The sequence below is a fragment of the Erithacus rubecula genome (assembly GCF_903797595.1).
Source record: "Erithacus rubecula genome assembly, chromosome: 19".
In the NCBI taxonomy this organism is placed as follows: domain Eukaryota; kingdom Metazoa; phylum Chordata; class Aves; order Passeriformes; family Muscicapidae; genus Erithacus; species Erithacus rubecula.
This window is the reverse complement of record NC_136671.1, coordinates 6,050,941-6,068,696: the sequence shown is the minus strand read 5'-3', so window position 1 is coordinate 6,068,696 and position 17,756 is coordinate 6,050,941. Positions and strand designations below refer to the sequence as shown.

Sequence of the window (17,756 nt, the reverse complement as noted above, 5' to 3'; positions counted from 1 at the left end):
TAACTCTGTAACCTGCTTCTTTCAATGCACTGCCCCAAGATAACTAATCTTCTGCAGAAACCTGTTAAAATAGAGTGTGCTCTCCATTGAAGCTCCAAAATAAGACCTATGAATCTGAGAGAACTTTCATTTTCATATGCAAATATACACACAAAAAAAGTAAAAGCCAGTCCTAAACTTTTTTAAAATATTTGTTTTCCCAAGTACCCTAGAAGAGATAAGATGTCCCATGATGGGGAATCAACACTGTTCTTGGCACTTTCTCTGGGATGCCCATCATGCTTCAATCCTGAGGGGAAATTAGGGGTTTAGAGAAGGCCAGGTAGCCTCATATTCATAAGCAAGAAAAATGCCTCTTACATTTATAAACAGTGCAAGAAATCCCAGATCAGGCTGCCACCAAGGCATCCACCAAAAGTTCTCACTTGGACACACGCACAGCACACAGCTCTGACTGCATGACAGGGATGTGCCACACTTCTCCAGCTCTTTCCTCTGTACTATCTCCAAGCACTGCCTAATCTCCAAGTGCTGCATGGGATTGGCCTGTCCCAGTGACCCAGCCCTGCAGTGGGTGATAACGAGTTGTTGCCTGTGTGTACAGATGTGATATTTGCATTGCACGCCTGAGGGTGCAGAACTCATGAAAGTGTCAGTGAAAGAACAGGGGCAGGTTCCCAAGGGTCACATGGACCCAGGCAATCTGTAAACAAGGGCCTGCAGCAATCCTGAAGCAAAACAGAACCACTATCACCAATATGGTAGAGGGACTGTGGGATTATGGATTACAGTTCTCTTGACTCCAAAATCAGCTTGCTTTGCTTTCAAGACTTCTTTTTCTCTGCAGAACATGCAGAAGTCATCATGAAGACAAGTAAGAAACAAGGCATTTGGAAGAAGAAAAAAGCAGTGTGCCTTCCCCAGTGCCATCTACCACTGGTCATATTTGGTCCTTCACTTAGGAAGTGCTGACCTGCTTTTTAGACACCTCAGGTTTGGAGCTCTGCATCATGGAGGCTGCAAACACCTTGGTCTGGTCTCCCAGGCTTCTTTAATCTGCTAACTTTCAGAGAAAAGAGCTGCTTGGAAGCATCTGAACCATTGGCAAGGCTGTCCAGCAGTCCTGACAGCCCAACCCTACATGCCATGCATTTGGATTGGCCTTGACACTAGAAAATTATTTGCAAAGCAGCTTAATAGCTTGTGTTTATCTTTGCCATATTTCACCACTACTTCCCCATCAAAGCATCCGAGCACTGTTGGACTCCCTTCAGAATGAAAGCCAGCTCTCCTTTCAACAACATCCCAGCAGATCCTCCACTGGGTAGCAGAGCAAGAAAGCATCTATGACATGCAGATTCTGAGCCAGGAGAAGGCAAGATATGCAGGCTCTAGATTTATGGATTAGACATGCTGCCATGGCACACAAATCACTCTGCACTCAGTGCAATTCATCATCACAGTGTCATGGCTGGTCACATTTTTCACAGGTGCAAATAATGCCAAAAAGGCTTTTTAACTTCCTTGTGCCAAGACTTAATGATGCAGAGTCCAAAGCCCTCCTGCCTGCTCAGGGAAGCAAAACCAAAGTCAGCAGTTGCTCTGTCTCTCTGGACACACTGAGCCCTGAAGATTTTCCAGCAGCCCATGGCAGTGTTAACAGACTAAGCAGGGCTGGGACTGCCTGCTCCCAGTCCAGCCTCTCCCAGCAGCTGAACCTGTGCCTGTCAGTACTGCCCACACACACCAGCAGCACCCTCTAACCCAGGTAAATTCAGATAAAAATCTGCAGGCAAATCTGGAGATTCATTCTGTCACACACTCTGCAAAGTCTTGGTCAAGCAAAGGGCCACCTGCATCTCTTGCATGTATTGGTAAAGGAAAAGGAATTCAGCAAAGGCATAAAATACTAAAATAACAGAATAATTGACCAATAGGAGCAAGAAGGAAGGGGTGATGGAACCACAGTTGCTTGTGTTAATTCCTTACACTGCTGCACTTTGATTCAGGGAAAGGACAATGGGGAGAAACAAGTCATAAAATAGGCTTACTATTCTGGTAGAAATATAGCTCCTTAGGGGTAAAAAAAAAATTTAAAAATAAAACAGTACTTAAAGAAAGCACTGGGGGCTTCATGGAGCACCAGTTTGAACCTCTTCACAGAGGAGGCTCCTCGGTGGACTTGTGTTCCTCCTTGGAGGTCATGGTGATATTGGAGGGGATACTGGTACAAGAGGTGTATTGGGTAAAGTCCAGCACGGTGCAACCCCCAGATGGAAAAATAAACCTGAGTTGGACCCCCATTTCCTTGGGTGCCTTACTGCCACATCCAGCCAGGCCAATGCTACCGGGGCTAGTGCTGGAGGGACACGGGGCACAGGAGGAAATGGCAGAAGGAGACCCCAAGGCAGAGCCCCATGTCACTCTCCTCAGTCAGGCTGGCCCCGGCACGCACAGCATGGGGAACGCCCTTCATAGCCACCGACCCTACCTGCGCGCTGCCGTGAGGGGATCCACGGCCTCCATCTTCCCGCCTCAGCGCCATCGGCACCGCCGCCCGAGCACCTGGGGCTTTTCACTGCAACACCGCCTGGCTTGGGGCTAGCGCGGCCCCCTGGGCTGGGCTGAGCCGAGGTGCAGGAGCCTGAGGCAGAGAAGCCTCAGAGGACTCCCTTCTTCCCCTCAGGCGGCCCCGGAATGCCCGGACCGGCTCCTTCGGCTCCTTCAGCTGCTTCCCCCGTCACGGCTCCCTCACGGCCTGGGGAGCGGCCAGCGGCCGCTAGGGGGCGCTCGGCGGCCACGGCACAGCGCCGCCTGGCGGGGCTATGTCACTGCCCCGGGTCCCGTCACTGCCCCCGCCTGGCGGGGCTGTGTCACTGCCCCGGGTCCCATCACTGCCCCGGGTCCCATCACTGCCCCGGGTCCCGTCACTGCCCCCGCCTGGCGGGGCTGTGTCACTGCCCGTGTCCCGTCACTGCCCCGTGTCCCGTCACTGCCCCCGCCTGGCGGGGCTGTGTCACTGCCCCGGGTCCCGTCACTGCCCCCGCCTGGCGGGGCTGTGTCACTGCCCCGGGTCCCGTCACTGCCCCGTGTCCCGTCACTGCCCGTGTCCCATCACTGCCCGTGTCCCGTCATTGCCCCGTGTCCCGTCACTGCCCCTGTCTGTGCCATGTCCCACCACTGTCCCCGCCTGTTCGGTCACTGCCTCACGTGTCCCGTGTCCCGTCACTGCTCCGTTACTGCCCTCACCTGTCCCATCCCCTGCCCAGCTGTCTGTCTCCACTGCCGCTGCAGCCCCCGGGCACGGGGCTCTTCGTGGCCGAGCTGCATTCTGTGTGAGCTGAGTGGGGAATGCACCCCTGTTGTTTGGTTTGGGGCTGAAGGGCACAGGTCGCTCACCTGCTGCTCACCCCACAGCCGCTGGTCCCACCAAACGCCTTCTCCATTGCAGCTGCATCACAAAACAAGCAGGCATGCAGTGGCTTTAGAAGAAACTCCGTTTCTCCTGCCCCATAGTAGGGGCCAGCAGCTGCCAAAGTTTAACTCTAGGGTGCACTTCAGTAATTTCTCCACCTGCTCTCAGGATTTGCTTTGCTTGGCATGAAGTCTGAGGGTGAGGAACTCCAGGGAGCACAACAGCATGCAAGATACACGGTGCAGAATAGAAAAATAAGCCATTTATATAATTCTGCATAATTTTATTTCAATTTTGCTTTATTTAAAAAATAACTAACACCATAAACAGCAGTAGGGACATCAGAGGGGCTTGCAGTTTGAGTCTCTCAAGACCAGATCTCTCATGCCAGGTACCATACAGGCACAGTCAAACAATTCTTGTCTTCAGGATGAATTTCTCATAAAGATTCAGGGCACCAATCTCACTTGCTTAAGTCAGTATTAAAACTAAAGTAGATTAAAAGGAATGCAGATAAGGTAAAATGAGTGGGCTTCTAGACATGCCCGCCCTCCCTCCCCCAGAAGAACATTAGAAAAGATGCATCAAGCAAAAAGATATTTCCTTTCCCTTTTTACTTGGGAAACCAAGGCAGAAGACTAAATCCATAGCCTAAAGCTCTTAATGCTGTCTGTGGTAGCAGAAGGAAACTTCTATTTCTCCATTGTTCTAGCTCAGTACTCAAACAATTTGCTGCCCACCTCTGTCCTCACCTGACCCAGGCACAACCAGAAGCATCCTGGGATACTGTAGGAGGGATGGAATAGTGTAGGAGTGGAGGGATCAAGCACTGGAGCCCCTATGAACTTATGAGCTGTTTGAGTTGGTTCTGGTTGCTGTAGTTTATGACTTCCTTATTCTGCCAAACCACTTCCAGCTCAGATAAGCAGGCAAGATCATGCTAAAGAATTTAAAGTATTGAAAAAGCACAAAATTGATTCTCTAGGAATACAGCAAGTGTCTGATCAGTTCAATTCCTGCTTCAGACTGCAGTCAGGATTAGATGCTGTACTGAATTGTCCCTTCTGGGTATCACAAATTACAGGACTTTGGGACAGCATCCCCCAGAGGGAGAAGAGTCTTCTGCCTTGTGAAGTTAATCATTGTGGGAGGGGTTTATTGAAGAAGATACCCAAGGGTCTACCCGCTGGTCTAGTTCTCGGGTGGTGCTCCGGGCTTCAGCGGTCATTCTGCGGAATTTCTGCAAGTAGACAATGATGAAGATAACCAAGATACCCTGGAGGAAAAGGAGGATGAAGAGAGAGATCTGAGAGAAGAGAGCCAGGCTGCAGTACCACTGCTGGCATGTGGAGATGATCTCATCTTCTGTCAGGTAGGCGATGATCCGGCCCTGCAGGTGCTCCGGGGAGCTGCATCTCACATCCCTGTAAAGGCTCCGGTTCTGCTGCCACTGGAGCCAGGAGCGCAAGTAGAGGATGTCACACGTGCATTCCCAAGGGTTGCCCTGCAGGTAGACTGCCTGGAGGCTCCTCAGGTTGTCAAACAGCCCATTGGGAATAGAGGTGAGCCTGTTGTAAGCGAGGTGGATGATCTCAGCTGAAGGACGGAAAGCAGTGGGCAGGTTTTCCACAGTCAGGTTTTTCAATGAGCAGTCAGTAATGTTGGTGGTGCACTTGCATGGCACAGGGCATATGGGTGTCACGAGCGGGAGGAAGCCAAGGAGGGACAAGAGAATTGCACTGTTCATTTTCACCTGCAAACACTTCCTTGGTGAGATTGGATGGAGACCAGACACCATGCACTAGGACTGACACCACAGCCAAGGTCTTTTGTTGTTTTGTTCTGTTCTGAGGATGAGTTTCTAAAGTTGGGTAAATTTGGTGTTCTCCATTGGAGACGTGAGAGCTCTGAAAAGAACAGAGTTAAAAGAGAGCAAATTTTTGGTCTCTCGCTACAGGAAAAGGAATTTTCATGGTCTTCCAACCCTGGATTTGAGGAGGGATATGAATATATGGCTACTGGAAGGCTTTGCTGCAGCCATCAAATGCACTTTCACTAGTCCTCAGAAGTGTACTAGAGCTGCTTGTGTTTTCAGCATTACTGGAGATGCATTACCAGGGTAGCCAAGAAAATTTGTCAAGGAATCAAAAACTAGAATATTAAATTTCTCATGCCTTATCATAACTCTGGGTTACATCTGTAAGCAAAGCTTCATTCATGCAAACTGCAAGAGGAGATTCAGAAATAAATTTACTGTTACCACCAGTAAAGAATAGCCTTTCCAGCTTTGAAAAGAAGTGATAAACAGACTTTGGCTGCAGAGAGGGTGCTGACCACTGAGGATGGAGGCCAGTGGAGTTTTTCATGCTAGACACTACTCCAGCAGGTGAATAATCACCTGTGCTGGGAGACATGGGTTTTATTACTGTTACAGTCTCATGCCACTGCTGAACAGGAGCTGCTAACTCTTCAGGAGAACTACACATACCTGTGACAAAGCAGCATTTTTCTGTGCTTTACAAATTGTAATTGCCAATCAATTTAAAATAAAAAAGAAGAGTAGAAAGTAGCATTGTTGACTTACCAGAACAGTTCAATCCTTGCTTTCTTGCTGGCTTTACAGCACAAGAGAAAGGTCTCCAGGCAGTCCAGCCAGTGCAGGAGTGTGTGCATAGCTGTGTTCCCGGATAATCCCCTTGCAGCTGGCTGGCAAGATAAGGTCAGGCTCATCCCAGGGACACCTCCCACATGAGGCCTTCCTGCAAGTCTGCTGCATCTACCGGAAGCTGAGGCTTCATTGAGCAAGTCTTCCAAGAAATGGGAGCTGACAATGCTCACAAGAACATATTTCCTGGGAGAGATGCTGCCAGTTCTGGTAACTGTGATTCTGGGCACACAGGCTCAGCCCAACAGAAATGTTACAATGGCAAAATGTTACAAATGTTAAAAGTCTCAATGGCATAGTGACTCAAAATGCACTTCAGACTGGAAGGTGATGTTACTGGTTTGTACCATACTCCCTGAGCACTGAGACCTTTGGTTTCCCATCTCAGCAAGAAAACTTGGCAAAGAGGTGACACCTAACACCTGGATGCTTACCCTCAGGTTTCCCTTGAAGCAGTGACACAAATCTACCACTTATTAGTGAAAGATCTCCTGACAGACATGGTCTTCCAGTCCATCCATCCTTCCAGAGAGATTCTTCCAATACTTGCAGCCTCTCATGATAGTTATGGGGGTAAAATATAACTCTTGGCATCTCACTGTCTACATCAAAATAAAACTATAGCTGGATAAATAGCTGGAATCACAGGAAGGCAAACAGACTGGGAAAGACAGTGCTCTGAGGATCTGCTCTTCAGGCAGCCAAGTGAGCCCACAGCCCTTGACAAGTGCAGTTACTGAGAAGCACTGACCACATGCTTTATTCAGAAGCTGCATTACACAAACACTTCAACAGGTAAGTCCAGGGGTCAAAACTACCTTCAGGCAGAATCACCTCTTCCCACAGCCATCACATCTTCACAGACATTTCTCTGCCATCAGCCTGACCAGGCATACACCACACTCCTTAGCCTAAGGCCACCAGAATCACGTTGTGAAACTTGCTCCTCTGAACTCAGCTCTGTTGTATTGTACTGTGGACATCCTAGAGAACAGAAGTGATGAATGCCCTGGATATGCTCATGTTAAGAGAACTGAGGGTACAAAGATGGTAGAATGTGGCCCTAACAAAAAGCAAATCTTTATGCTCTAAAGAAAACAATTGAACTTTAAATTTCTACAAAATTGGAGCGGATAATTCCAGCTGTTTCATTGTGGTGGCCAGGCAGAGTGGGAAAGAGATCTTAGGATAACAAACTAACCCAGTTTTTCCTGCAGGGCCTGCTTTTCACTTGGGAGCAGCTTGACTAATGCAGGATAAGTTTGTTCAGCAAATTTATCTCATCTCATCTCATGTGTTTGGTGCTGTTTATTCACAGGCAGGTGTCCAGGCCAGGTGCAGCATGGAGCTGATCCATGGAGCCAAACCCATTGTGGCTCTGCATGCAGCACAGACCTGGCAAAGCTCTCCTGGCTACTTACAAACTGGATTTCCTGGCACTGGATCTTGCTCAGCTGACCATTGATGATTTAGACACCACTCTTAGGGAAAGCTTGAATATAGAAGAACCTTCAAGATCATCTTGCCAACTTCTAGTATAGACAGGCCTGAAATCCCATGCAGGAAGCCTGCATGAAACCTGCTCTGACTGAATTAGATAAAAGAAGGAACAGGGTTAGTTTTTTGCTTTCTCCTGCCCATAATGTATCACCATTGCTGTTCAAGCGGGCTGAAAATTAAACAGAAGGAGGTTGGATTTTTGAACGTATTTATTTCACTGATCAATTCAGGTAGTAAACATTAATAATAACAATAATCATTTAATAAAATTGATATGTTTAAAAGGTTTCATTTTCTTTGTTCACAATGACAAAATGTTCAAACAGAAATTTACAAAAAAATATAATTATAACCCAAGAGATGGACAGGAAACACAGAGCCTAGGAATAGAGCAGGGGGTGAGGAAGATGCATGGCAGGAGCAAGCCAGCATTAAAGCACAGCAGAGTTTGTGAGGAAGAGCAGGGAATGCCATTGCAGAGCACAAGGAGTGGGAGCCCCTCCTTTGAGGGGAGGCATGCAAGGAGGCAGCAAGGACTGCACAGGCAGGACCAGCACAGCAGGGCACACAAGGAGTTCATGCCATGGATCCATCCTGTCAGGCACAGGGGCCAAGATGTACCAACAGCCCCAGCTGCAGCCTGGGATAGCTGTGGAGTGGAACACCATCCCTGCAGCCACTCACTCAGCAGGGCAAAGCTTGGCAGAGGCATGGGAATGTGCCAGGGGGTGCAGGGATCATGTGTGAGGCTGTGGAGGGTAGCATGAGGGGAGGAGGTAAATTACTTTCCTATCCACACTTCTCACTGCCAGAGCCACACGGCCAAGCTCCTTGTGTTCAGGAGTCTCTTCTCCACTTACTGACAATTGATGCCACAGTACAACACACTGCTTGAATAAACAGGTTCCACATTCCAGACCAGAATCTGAATCCCTGATGTCTCCCAAAATCAGTGTCAAATCCCCTTCCAAGCAGTCCCTAAATTCTGGCTCTTGGGGCAGGGAACATCCTACACAGAGACATGATTTCAGTGGTACCACCACCCCTCTGTAGAAGCCATCTCTGGTGCCTCACTCCTGTGTGTTTCTTCCTAAATGCAACTTGAACCATCTTTGCCAGCTGGTAGTCAAAGGCTTCAGCTCTCTGTAGAGTACAGGCTTGTGATCCTTGACTTGATGTAGGAGACACATGCACTGAGCTGATGGAGACTTCTCTATGTGGAGGGATGGGCAGATCCACCCTCAGAACTCTGTCTACCTGTGACCAGTGTATCCTGTGCTTTCACCAGCACATGGCACCTCTGTGCACAGCCCAGCATGAAAGGTGTCAGCTGCTCTATGTCCATGCTAAAATAAGGTCTCCTTCATCTTCTAGGAATGAATCTGTTTGAAAGAGGAAAGTCTCCAGGTGGACAGGGCTCATTTGCAACAGAACATCCTCCTCACCAAGATTAGTGTAAGAAAAGAAGGGACAGGTACTTCAAGATGTTTCCTTTTATACTAGCACAAAGCCAAGAACTCAGCTGTCCAGCTTTTTGGAAAACCTGGAGGAAGCTCTTGTCTCAGGCTACTCCACTGCTCAAGTAAGCACATCATGCAAAGAAAGGTTATACTTCCTCTCAGGTGCCTTGGTCCTTCATGTTACTGAAGTCTACTTGAATCCTTCTGCTCTCCTAGGATGGCACTGTCACTTATGAGCCCAAAATAGGGGATGAAAACAAAAAAACCCTGAACATTGTTGAACACTGCTCTTGCCCAGCTTGCACAGTTCTGTCAAAGGGCTTTCATCCTTATTTTGTCCTTCCACATGGTGTCAGGGTCTCTCCCCTGCCCCTACAGCCCATGCTCTGGCTAAGCAGAGGCTCTGTACAGTGAATAACTGGAACCAGCCAACCTACTCACCACCAGCACAAACCCTGACCTGGACTCTAAAGCCCCAGGGAGGAATCAGACAAATGCAGTGCCTAGTAACAGAACCTAGAGCCTGGCTATTCCTGGCCAACACTGTGCTTCCTACCCAGGGAGATCTACTGGGGAGAGCCAGAAATGGAGGAGCAGATACAAAAGAGGAAAGGGGACAGAGGAGTCATCCAAGGAGCAGAAGGGCCCAGCCCATGGCTGCACTCCCTGGAGTCAGAGGGAAGAGCCAAGTGTCTCTGCCTGCAACAGCCCTGACTCCTGTGAGCATGGCAGTGTTGCTGGTGGGCCTTCCCCTGTCAGGCACATCACACTCCAGGGCTCAGACTTGAGTTAAAAATACTGCAGGAAGCAAAACCAGGACAGGAGCTGCTGCCCAAAGAGTGCTTTTATCTCTGCCCAGCAGACCCATCAGCCTCCCCAGCATTAGGGCAGGAAGAGCCAAGGAATAAGGAGGGGGAGAAGGGCTGAGTGACCAGGGGAAAGGCAAAGGGAGCAAGAGCCAAGCCTGCTGGGCTGTGCTCAGCCCCACTCAATGACAGACCTGCACCTGCCAGGCTGACCCAACTTCTGCCCACACAGACTGCCTGCAGAGCTCAGATACAAGCCTACAAAAACTTCCCCTTCCCCCAGGAGAAGCTTGGAGCCAGCAATGTGCTCGTGGGACTGCAAAGCCTGGGGGTAGGGGATAGGTCTGTATTTGGGATTGGATTTCAGCCCTAGAGTTTATACCCCCTCCAAAGCAGTCTTGGCTAAGTGCTCTGAATGCCACAGTGCTTTTCAGAGCAGACATTGAAGACACACTGCAGCTGATGACCAGAACTAAATAATACAACACCCTCACCCAGCTACTGCAGGGTCTTAGGGTTCCTCTACCAATGCCTCCAGCCTGCTGTGGGGGGAGGAAACCATGGCAGGCAAGGTGCTCACTCCCATCACCTCCTTGCAGGCAATAGTCAACAACTCAGTCTCTCTGCCAGAAAGATGTAACTGAGAACAGTTTTTTTTCTAACCAGCCTTTGAAGCACTCAGTCTCTTGCTGTTCAGTGCAAACATCCTGGAGTTTTCTTGATAGGAAGAACAAAACCAACCAACTAAACAAAAAACTCATAAAAACCTGGACAGGATACCAGGCTCCAGGCTCATCAGGACTCCTGAGCAGGTCAGTGCACAGAGAAATCCCTGGCCCCAGTTCCCTGGGGTCAGGTACTGCCCCCAGGCTGAGAAACCCAAGCAGCACAGGTCAAACTCACAGGAGGGTATGGCTGCCTTTACAATGCTTGTGCTGGCCCAAGACAAGGGGAACAGGGACAGGGGCTCAGCACCTCAGTTGGGAGTAAACACTTACGTGCATTGACACAGATACTCTTAGTTTGTACACCAGAGAAACCAGGACTTTAAATACCAGAGCATTCCCAAACAAGAGATTAGTACATAGGAAAGGGGGATCTTTTTCTTTTCCTAATTTTTAAGATGCCTTAGAGACATCCCAGGCTAGTTTCTTTAAAAAAAAAAAAAAAAGGGAAAAAAAAGAAATGAAAGAATAATTATTAAAAAAGAAATACACATCAGTAAACTGTTAAATGAACAGCCTCCTCCACAATCCAGCTGGTCCAAAAGCCAGCACTGCTGCTAATAAATTAGAGGGTGCGGGTGCAGCTCTTGCCCACAAGTCTCTATACAACAGGAAACCTTTTCTAAACGTTCACAGCTCTTGCCAGGTCTCAGATGGTCGCTGGGGAATCCCCTCTGCCCTCTGGGTACCTGCCTCTCACTGATCCTGCATCTGCTGCTGCATCTTCTGCAGCATCTCTTGCATCCGCCGCAACTGCAGGAGACAGAAGAGAGGGTCAGAAAGGGACCAGTGCACCCACACTGTGGCAGCCCCTTGGAACTGACAAGGGATCCCTCAGGGAGTATTAACTCCTGCCTGAGCACAGAAGCACCTGTGTCTGGGGTAGAATGGAGCTATGTTTCCCTGACAGAGGAAGCCACAGCTTTCATACCCTGTCCTCCACCCCAGGAGCCCACAGGGGGACACAGGAGTGGGAAGCCTCAGGACCACCAAACTCCTGGGATTCCAGTTTCAACACCCAGGAGGCACAGGCAGAAATGGTACTCACCTCCTCATCCTTCATCTTAATCAGCTTCTCTGTCTCAGTGTCTGGTGTTGGGAGAGGCAGGATAGGAATGGGGCTTTCTATCCTGTTGTCCTGAGTCAGCTTGCTAGAGAGATGGAGAGAGGAGGAAGAACAGTCACTCATGGTTCAGGGTGGCTGGCTTTGGTGTCATCACACAACGACTGTCCCTGCCCATGGCAGAGCCACCAGCAATGCAGCATCACACACCCAACCAAGCAGAGGGCAATCCAGTCCAGAGCTGTGGCACACATTTGGATGGAGAATGAGACCTCCTGTTCAGGAGCTGGAAGGAATGAGACAGGCACAGCAAAGCAGCTTTGCTCTGAGGGCTGGGGTGCCCATGACTGCAGGTAGGAGACACAGGAAAGAGGTGATTTTCTTTCAAAAGACAGGAGCTCTATTGAGGAGGTAATGATAGTAGCCAAAGAAGTCTGGGCTGAAATTGAAGCTTCAAGATGCCCCTTGCACATGTTCACCACTTGGTGTCATCATTGGCTCATTAGTGAGACAATTCCAGCCTTGGAGCTTAAGATGTCCTACCAAAAACGACTCTCTAGAAATGGGGCTGTGCTGGTTTTATGAAACTTCATTGGCAAGGAGCTAATCATGGCGTGAGAAACAGCACCAAACTGAAGCTTTCTCTAGGCATAGCAACCATGTTTTCACTGTGCTCTTCTTTTAATAGACACACAGCCTACCTAAATAGCAGCTGTGACACTGCTCACCCAGCTCTAGCATTTAACAGTTATTTTGGGACTCCATATACTTGCTGCTGAAAAAAACAGGCTTGTCTGCTATGCAAAAGTACTGGGAAACACTGTGTGTCAGGAGAATGTGCCAACCTGCACGTCAGCACACATGCAGGAGTTCCTTGCTGAAGCACAGCTATTCTGCTCTGCAACGTGGCAGCACAGAGCTGCCCAGCCAGGGCTGGCAGGAAGTGAAGGGAATGGTTCACAACAGAGGAGCCAAGACCTACTTAAACCCAAATTTTTTCACCAGTATTTCAGTCATGGAAGGGAGAAGGAAAAATAGAGGTCTCAAATGAGAAGCCTGTAAGTGTCCTCTCTTCTGTCTCCCGATCATTCTGACTAAAACCACAGAGCATCAAATACAAAGGGAAGGCAATGCAGAGAAATCCTTGGAGATGTGTTGTCTTACTAATTGGCTGGGTCCTATTGTCTGAGAAACAGCAGCATCCCAAGGGCCATGCTATTATTTAGACATAACTGCAGACCACAGAATGCATTCCTGTTCAGCAATGCACACAGCTATCACTCACCAGTGAGATGGTTTATCCCATTTTATTAGGCTGGATGTATTTCATCCACTGCTAGAAACAGCTCCTCAAAAGAATCTCCAGGCCTATTTCTCTATATCTGCATGGGGAATCCTCAGACAGGAATGTGGATTCTCAGAAGCATTCCTGCTTTGGGTTCAGGCTGTGGGAAACATGCTTGGATTTGCCATTTTAGCTCCCAGTGCCATTCCTGAAGGCTGCAGCCCAGCAAGTCTCCAGCAGATCCACAGCCTCCTGACCAATGAGCTGTTGTGAGAGCAATCCCAGCTCCACAGAGGGTGACAGACCCCTCCCACCAGAGGTGGGAACCTACCTGGTCATTTGCTGGATGCACTGAGCTCGATAGTTCTCGTAGTGGACATCGCAAGTGACGTCCTTCAGGTCGTGCATGTGTGTCCGGATCAGCATGTTCCGCAGCTTCACGAAGTCACAGTGCGCCTGATTTTCCACTGTGGAAGCAACAGCAGGAGAGTGCTTGGATATCACACCTCACCAGGCCTCTCCAGGGAGCCCCTTCTCAGCTCCTGGACACCCAGACTGGACTAAAACCCCACCCCAGGGCTTCTTCCTCATCGTCCCCCACCACTGCCCTGGCACAGGTCTCAGAGCACTTCTCAACACTGAGGCCAGGCTGCTGAAGGCACTGTGCTCCCTGGACCTCTTCTGTGTAAAAGGATTAATTAATCACATACAGCAGAGCCCTAAGACAGGATCCCACATACATGGAATGTCACTGTTAAACCACAGTGAGCACAGCTGGTGCTGGAGGTAAATTGCATTGTCTAATCAGAATTCAGGACTTATCAAAGGCCCCTGTGGACAAAATCAGTCCCTGAGGGGCAAAGCCAAGAGCAGGCAATGAAGAGCTGAAAGAGCTGCTGTTGCCAGGGGGAGCCTGGCTCCAGACAGCACTATGGGAAGCACTGTGCTGCTGTGATGATCTCCATTTGCATCTCTGCAGGGCTGGGGAAAACCAGCTGTATCAGGCACAGGGGTTCACAAAGTTGATCCTACTGCCAAATGCCAGCATCCCCCTCTGCAGCCATTGAGGGAGCCAAGCTAACAGCTGGGCAGCCCAAGCAGCCAGCACCAGTCCACGAGAGTAAACACAAGCTTTTGGGATCTAAAGCTGCAAGGCCTTAAAGCAACAAACCAGCAAGGGCAAATCAGCAACAGCAGCAAAAGCTGCTGGGTAATTCTGCCTAAGGGCTTTATGAAATTTCTCCCTTTAGAAAGGAAGAAAGTTTTTAACAAACACTGTGCATCAGCACAGCCTCCAGCCCAGTAATTCCAGCACTTACAGGAGCAGAGGAGGGAGTGCATGAGAGTTTATACTTGTTTGACTGAAGGCAACAGTTTCTTCCCAGAAAAATAAATGGGCAATGCCCAGCTTCCCCAGCATAATAAGAAGCCATGTCCTAGTGCACATTAAAGCTTAAGCATTCATCCATTTACACTGCACCTCTTTTCCTCAGTCTGCAGTGGGAGGGTTGTTGATATATTCCCAGTGACACAGAACTCCTGAGCCAGTCCCAGTGCCTCTGTCTCTACCCTACCTTGCCCCCTGCCATGTGCCAAAGGTGGCACAGACAGTCCCAGCTCTCCCCTGCCATCCCTGTTGGAAATGCCTGTCTGTCCTTGACCCTCCTCCCAGTGCTGCCAGCCCAGGCTCCCTGCTTACCTTCCACAATGCCCCAGGGGTAGAGCCGCCCACGGACCCGCTGGCCTTTGGCCTCCACCACAGTGTTGCTGCCGATGACGGCGAAGGGAGCGCTCTCCTGGAACGAGAGGCACCGCTGAGCCCAGCTCAGCCTCGCTGCCACCGACCCCTTCTCACATACCTCATGAGCCTGATTCCCCAGACTGCTGAGCAGATTCCTTACCTTCAGCTCTCTGTCCTGCTGCTTGAACTCCTCATCTTCATCAGAGTCACACTCAGGAAACTGGTACACTTTAATGCCAAATTTGTCAATCTCTTCCCGGATCTGTGTCCGTGCAAGACAAAACCAAAAGGATGTAAAACTGAACAATATAGAAATGCTGGGTTTATTCTGTTTGTGCTACCATGTTTTGCTATAGCTTACAGATGGCAAAAGAATTTGATGTCTTCTAGTCAGCTTCTCTGCTGACTTCCCTTCTCACAGCAGAGCACAGCTGCAGCTGTGTGTGCAGATATTGTGTGTGTATACACACACACACAAACACTGTACAGATACATAAATACATGCATGTCTATCTCCCCATCCTCCTCAGCTCATCCCTGCCATTACTTCAGGTATAACTGTGCACAGAAAGAGCATCTCACCCTCTCTTTTAGCTTCCGGATCTCAGAGGGGATCAGGCAGTCGGCTTTGGCAATCAGGGGCACAATGTTGACCTTCTCATGCAGAGCCTTCATGAACTCAACATCCACAGGCCTCAGCCTGCAGCAAGGATGAGGGACACTGTTAGCAAAGATACACTGGGCAGCTCCCCCTCCAGCCTCTCTCACCAACCAGGCACAAGGGAAAAGGACAGCACTGTCCCAAGAGCCTGCAGCAGCACTGGTACAGCCCTCAGCTAGGGCTGTACTTTCAGGAGAGCTGTCTCCAATTTCAGCTGCTGAGTGTCTCATACAGACACTGGCTGGGTATTTGCTCCCTTGCAGTCCAAATACTGCTCAGGCCACAGCCTGGGGTCTCCCTCCAGCTGTCCTGTACCACAGGCAGCCAACACAGCACCTTCAGCTGCTCCAGGCTAGGCTGACACAGAACGCAGCAAGGGGCAGGGACTGAAGGCAGCTGAAAACTCCCTTTCCTACACATCAGTCCAGCTTAGCTAGAGAGGAACACACAGGTCTGCATGGCATTATTTCTCCTGATTTTCAAATCAGGCTGTAAGGCCTGAGGGAGATCTGCTCTGCTTGTTCACAGGCAGTCTGTCCTGCCAGGGAGGGGAAGGGAGTGCTGTGATGCTTAGCAGGGGGAGAACAGCCAGACAGCTCCTCTCCTGTGCCAACAGCCCTGGCAGTGTACAAGCTGCTACAGGGCAATCCTGGGGCACAAGGGTCTTCCCTCTGAGTCACCCCCCCAGGCCTGGAGTGTGGGCTCTCACCCGTGCCCAAAGGGAGAGATGAAGTAGAGGCAGCAGTGCACTCGGTTGTCCTGGATGTTCTTCCGGTTCAGGCCACTCTCATCACGGAAATACTGCTCAAACTGCTGGTCAATGTAGTCAGTGATGGGCTTCCAGCTGGGAATTCAATCAAAACAAAATCATCAGTAGTGTCTCCTGTCTCCTAATGACTGTGAGGTCAAGGACAAAAAAGAAGCAGCAGTGCCCTGCTCACCACTCAGTGTTGTTAACAGCATCTCCAAAGCCTGGTGTGTCCACTATAGTCAGCTTCAGTTTGACACCCTTCTCCTCAATGTCCACTGTGTGCTTGATGATCTCCACTGTCTGGTTAATCCTCTCTGAACAGGAGCACATGAGTTAAAACCAGGCAGTAATGCTGGGGATCCTCTCTGCACCCAGGACAAGTCAGCTCTGTCTTGTCACTGAACAGAGGGAGTAACACAGGTTTCAAAAACCCCAGATCATGCTCTAAGGAGCCTCAAGGGGGTAGTACTACAAGAGGCCAGCAGTAGGCAAACAGACTCCAAGAAGATACACAAAGCTCTGAAGTGCCTGTAGCCCAGCTGTTCTGAACATTTTGTCCAGTCACTGGGGAAGGGGAATCCTGACTATAACCCAGCACCCAAGAACAAAAGACAAATCTCAATATCTCATCCCAAAAGGCTACTGCTGCTTCTGCAGCCTCATCTTCCCTTCAAAGGACAGAAGAGCCCTACAGCTAAACCCTTTTTGCTCAATTCTAGTGCCTTAGCAGACACAAAGGAGAGCAGAGCCACAAACAAGAGAGCTGGGATCCAGCCAAACTTGTAACTGCTGCTGAAGCAAGGAACCAAAGTGCTAGTCCTTAGGACAGTCCCATTTTCCCTGCTTTGTCCCCAACTTACCCTCTGCATTGAGGAGCTTTCTGTCTTTGTAGAGGTCTGTCAGGAACAGGCTATTCACCAGCGTGGATTTGCCCAGACCCGACTCTCCTAATTGACAGAGTGCAAAGGGGAGGAGGAAAAAGCAAGCAACATGACCCACTAATTGACTTACAAATGAAACTTTGAACAAGGCTTTGAATCCTGAGCCAGAGAAAGCAAGAAAGACGAGCTGTCAGAAGCTGTTTATTGGCACAACATTTTTCTACCAGTGGAAAGACTTCTGCTGCAAGATGTTTCAATCCTTACACAAATGTAATCTCCCAGCTCTCCCACTCCCTCTCCTTCCTTTCCCCTGGTCGTCCCTGTTCAGCTCTCACTACCCAGAGCAGTCATTGGTGGAGGAAAAGCTGCTCTAGTGGGTTATGAGGGGTCAGGAGGGGCCCATTCCTACTGGGGGAACTGCCACAGGCTGGGGAGCAGAGCAGGGCCTGAAACAAGGGCCAGAACAGAGTGAGGGGAGGATCCAGGCACTGTGGGAGCCCCTAAGGGAAGTGAGGAGAGCTGGTACCCCCCATACCCACCATGTGGCACAGCCACCTCCATCCACGGGCAGTCTCACCTGCAACCATCAGGGTGAAGTCGAATCCCTTCTTCACGGATTTGCGGTGCACCTGGTTGGGCAGAGTGGCAAAGCCCACGTACTGCTTCTCATGGTCCTGCAGGCCAGAGGTGGATGGCAGCAGGTCAGAGTGTGCCACCCCTTCTGCTTGAGCCTCACACAGTGACACCCACAGAGTGGGACTCAAAAGCCCCTGGGGCAGAGCCAAGGGCTGGAGGAGAGGCCG

The 17,756-nt window shown here is 49.8% G+C and overlaps 3 protein-coding genes across 8 annotated transcripts in view; all 3 read right to left on the bottom strand.

Annotated features, from left to right (window-relative positions):
* TBX1 (T-box transcription factor 1) overlaps nucleotides 1–2,597 on the bottom strand; it is a 152,506-nt gene extending 149,909 nt beyond the window's left edge. Inside the window, exon 1 of the mRNA XM_079322409.1 lies at nucleotides 2,492–2,597. The gene's annotated coding sequence lies outside the window, so the exon portion shown is untranslated. The remainder of the gene's footprint in view (nucleotides 1–2,491) is intronic.
* A 1,104-nt stretch (nucleotides 2,598–3,701) lies between these two features.
* Nucleotides 3,702–6,343, bottom strand: GP1BB (glycoprotein Ib platelet subunit beta). Its single transcript, XM_079322490.1, has 2 exons — nucleotides 6,000–6,343; nucleotides 3,702–5,322 (listed from the first exon to the last, which is right to left on the bottom strand). The coding sequence occupies exon 2, from the start codon at nucleotides 5,211–5,213 to the stop codon at nucleotides 4,551–4,553; it is 663 nt and encodes a 220-aa protein (XP_079178616.1). The 5' UTR covers nucleotides 5,214–5,322; nucleotides 6,000–6,343; the 3' UTR covers nucleotides 3,702–4,550.
* Nucleotides 6,344–10,961: 4,618 nt separating this feature from the next.
* SEPTIN5 (septin 5) overlaps nucleotides 10,962–17,756 on the bottom strand; it is a 41,139-nt gene continuing 34,344 nt past the window's right edge. For all 6 annotated transcript variants that reach the window (XM_079322470.1, XM_079322473.1, XM_079322472.1 and 3 more), the window contains 10 exons: nucleotides 17,531–17,627; nucleotides 16,933–17,019; nucleotides 16,263–16,386; nucleotides 16,031–16,165; nucleotides 15,243–15,360; nucleotides 14,821–14,922; nucleotides 14,619–14,715; nucleotides 13,251–13,386; nucleotides 11,620–11,722; nucleotides 10,962–11,324 (listed from right to left, as the gene is read on the bottom strand). In XM_079322470.1, the coding sequence (XP_079178596.1) occupies nucleotides 11,268–11,324; nucleotides 11,620–11,722; nucleotides 13,251–13,386; nucleotides 14,619–14,715; nucleotides 14,821–14,922; nucleotides 15,243–15,360; nucleotides 16,031–16,165; nucleotides 16,263–16,386; nucleotides 16,933–17,019; nucleotides 17,531–17,627 (1,056 nt within the window). In that variant the 3' untranslated portion in view covers nucleotides 10,962–11,267. The remainder of the gene's footprint in view (nucleotides 11,325–11,619; nucleotides 11,723–13,250; nucleotides 13,387–14,618; nucleotides 14,716–14,820; nucleotides 14,923–15,242; nucleotides 15,361–16,030; nucleotides 16,166–16,262; nucleotides 16,387–16,932; nucleotides 17,020–17,530; nucleotides 17,628–17,756) is intronic.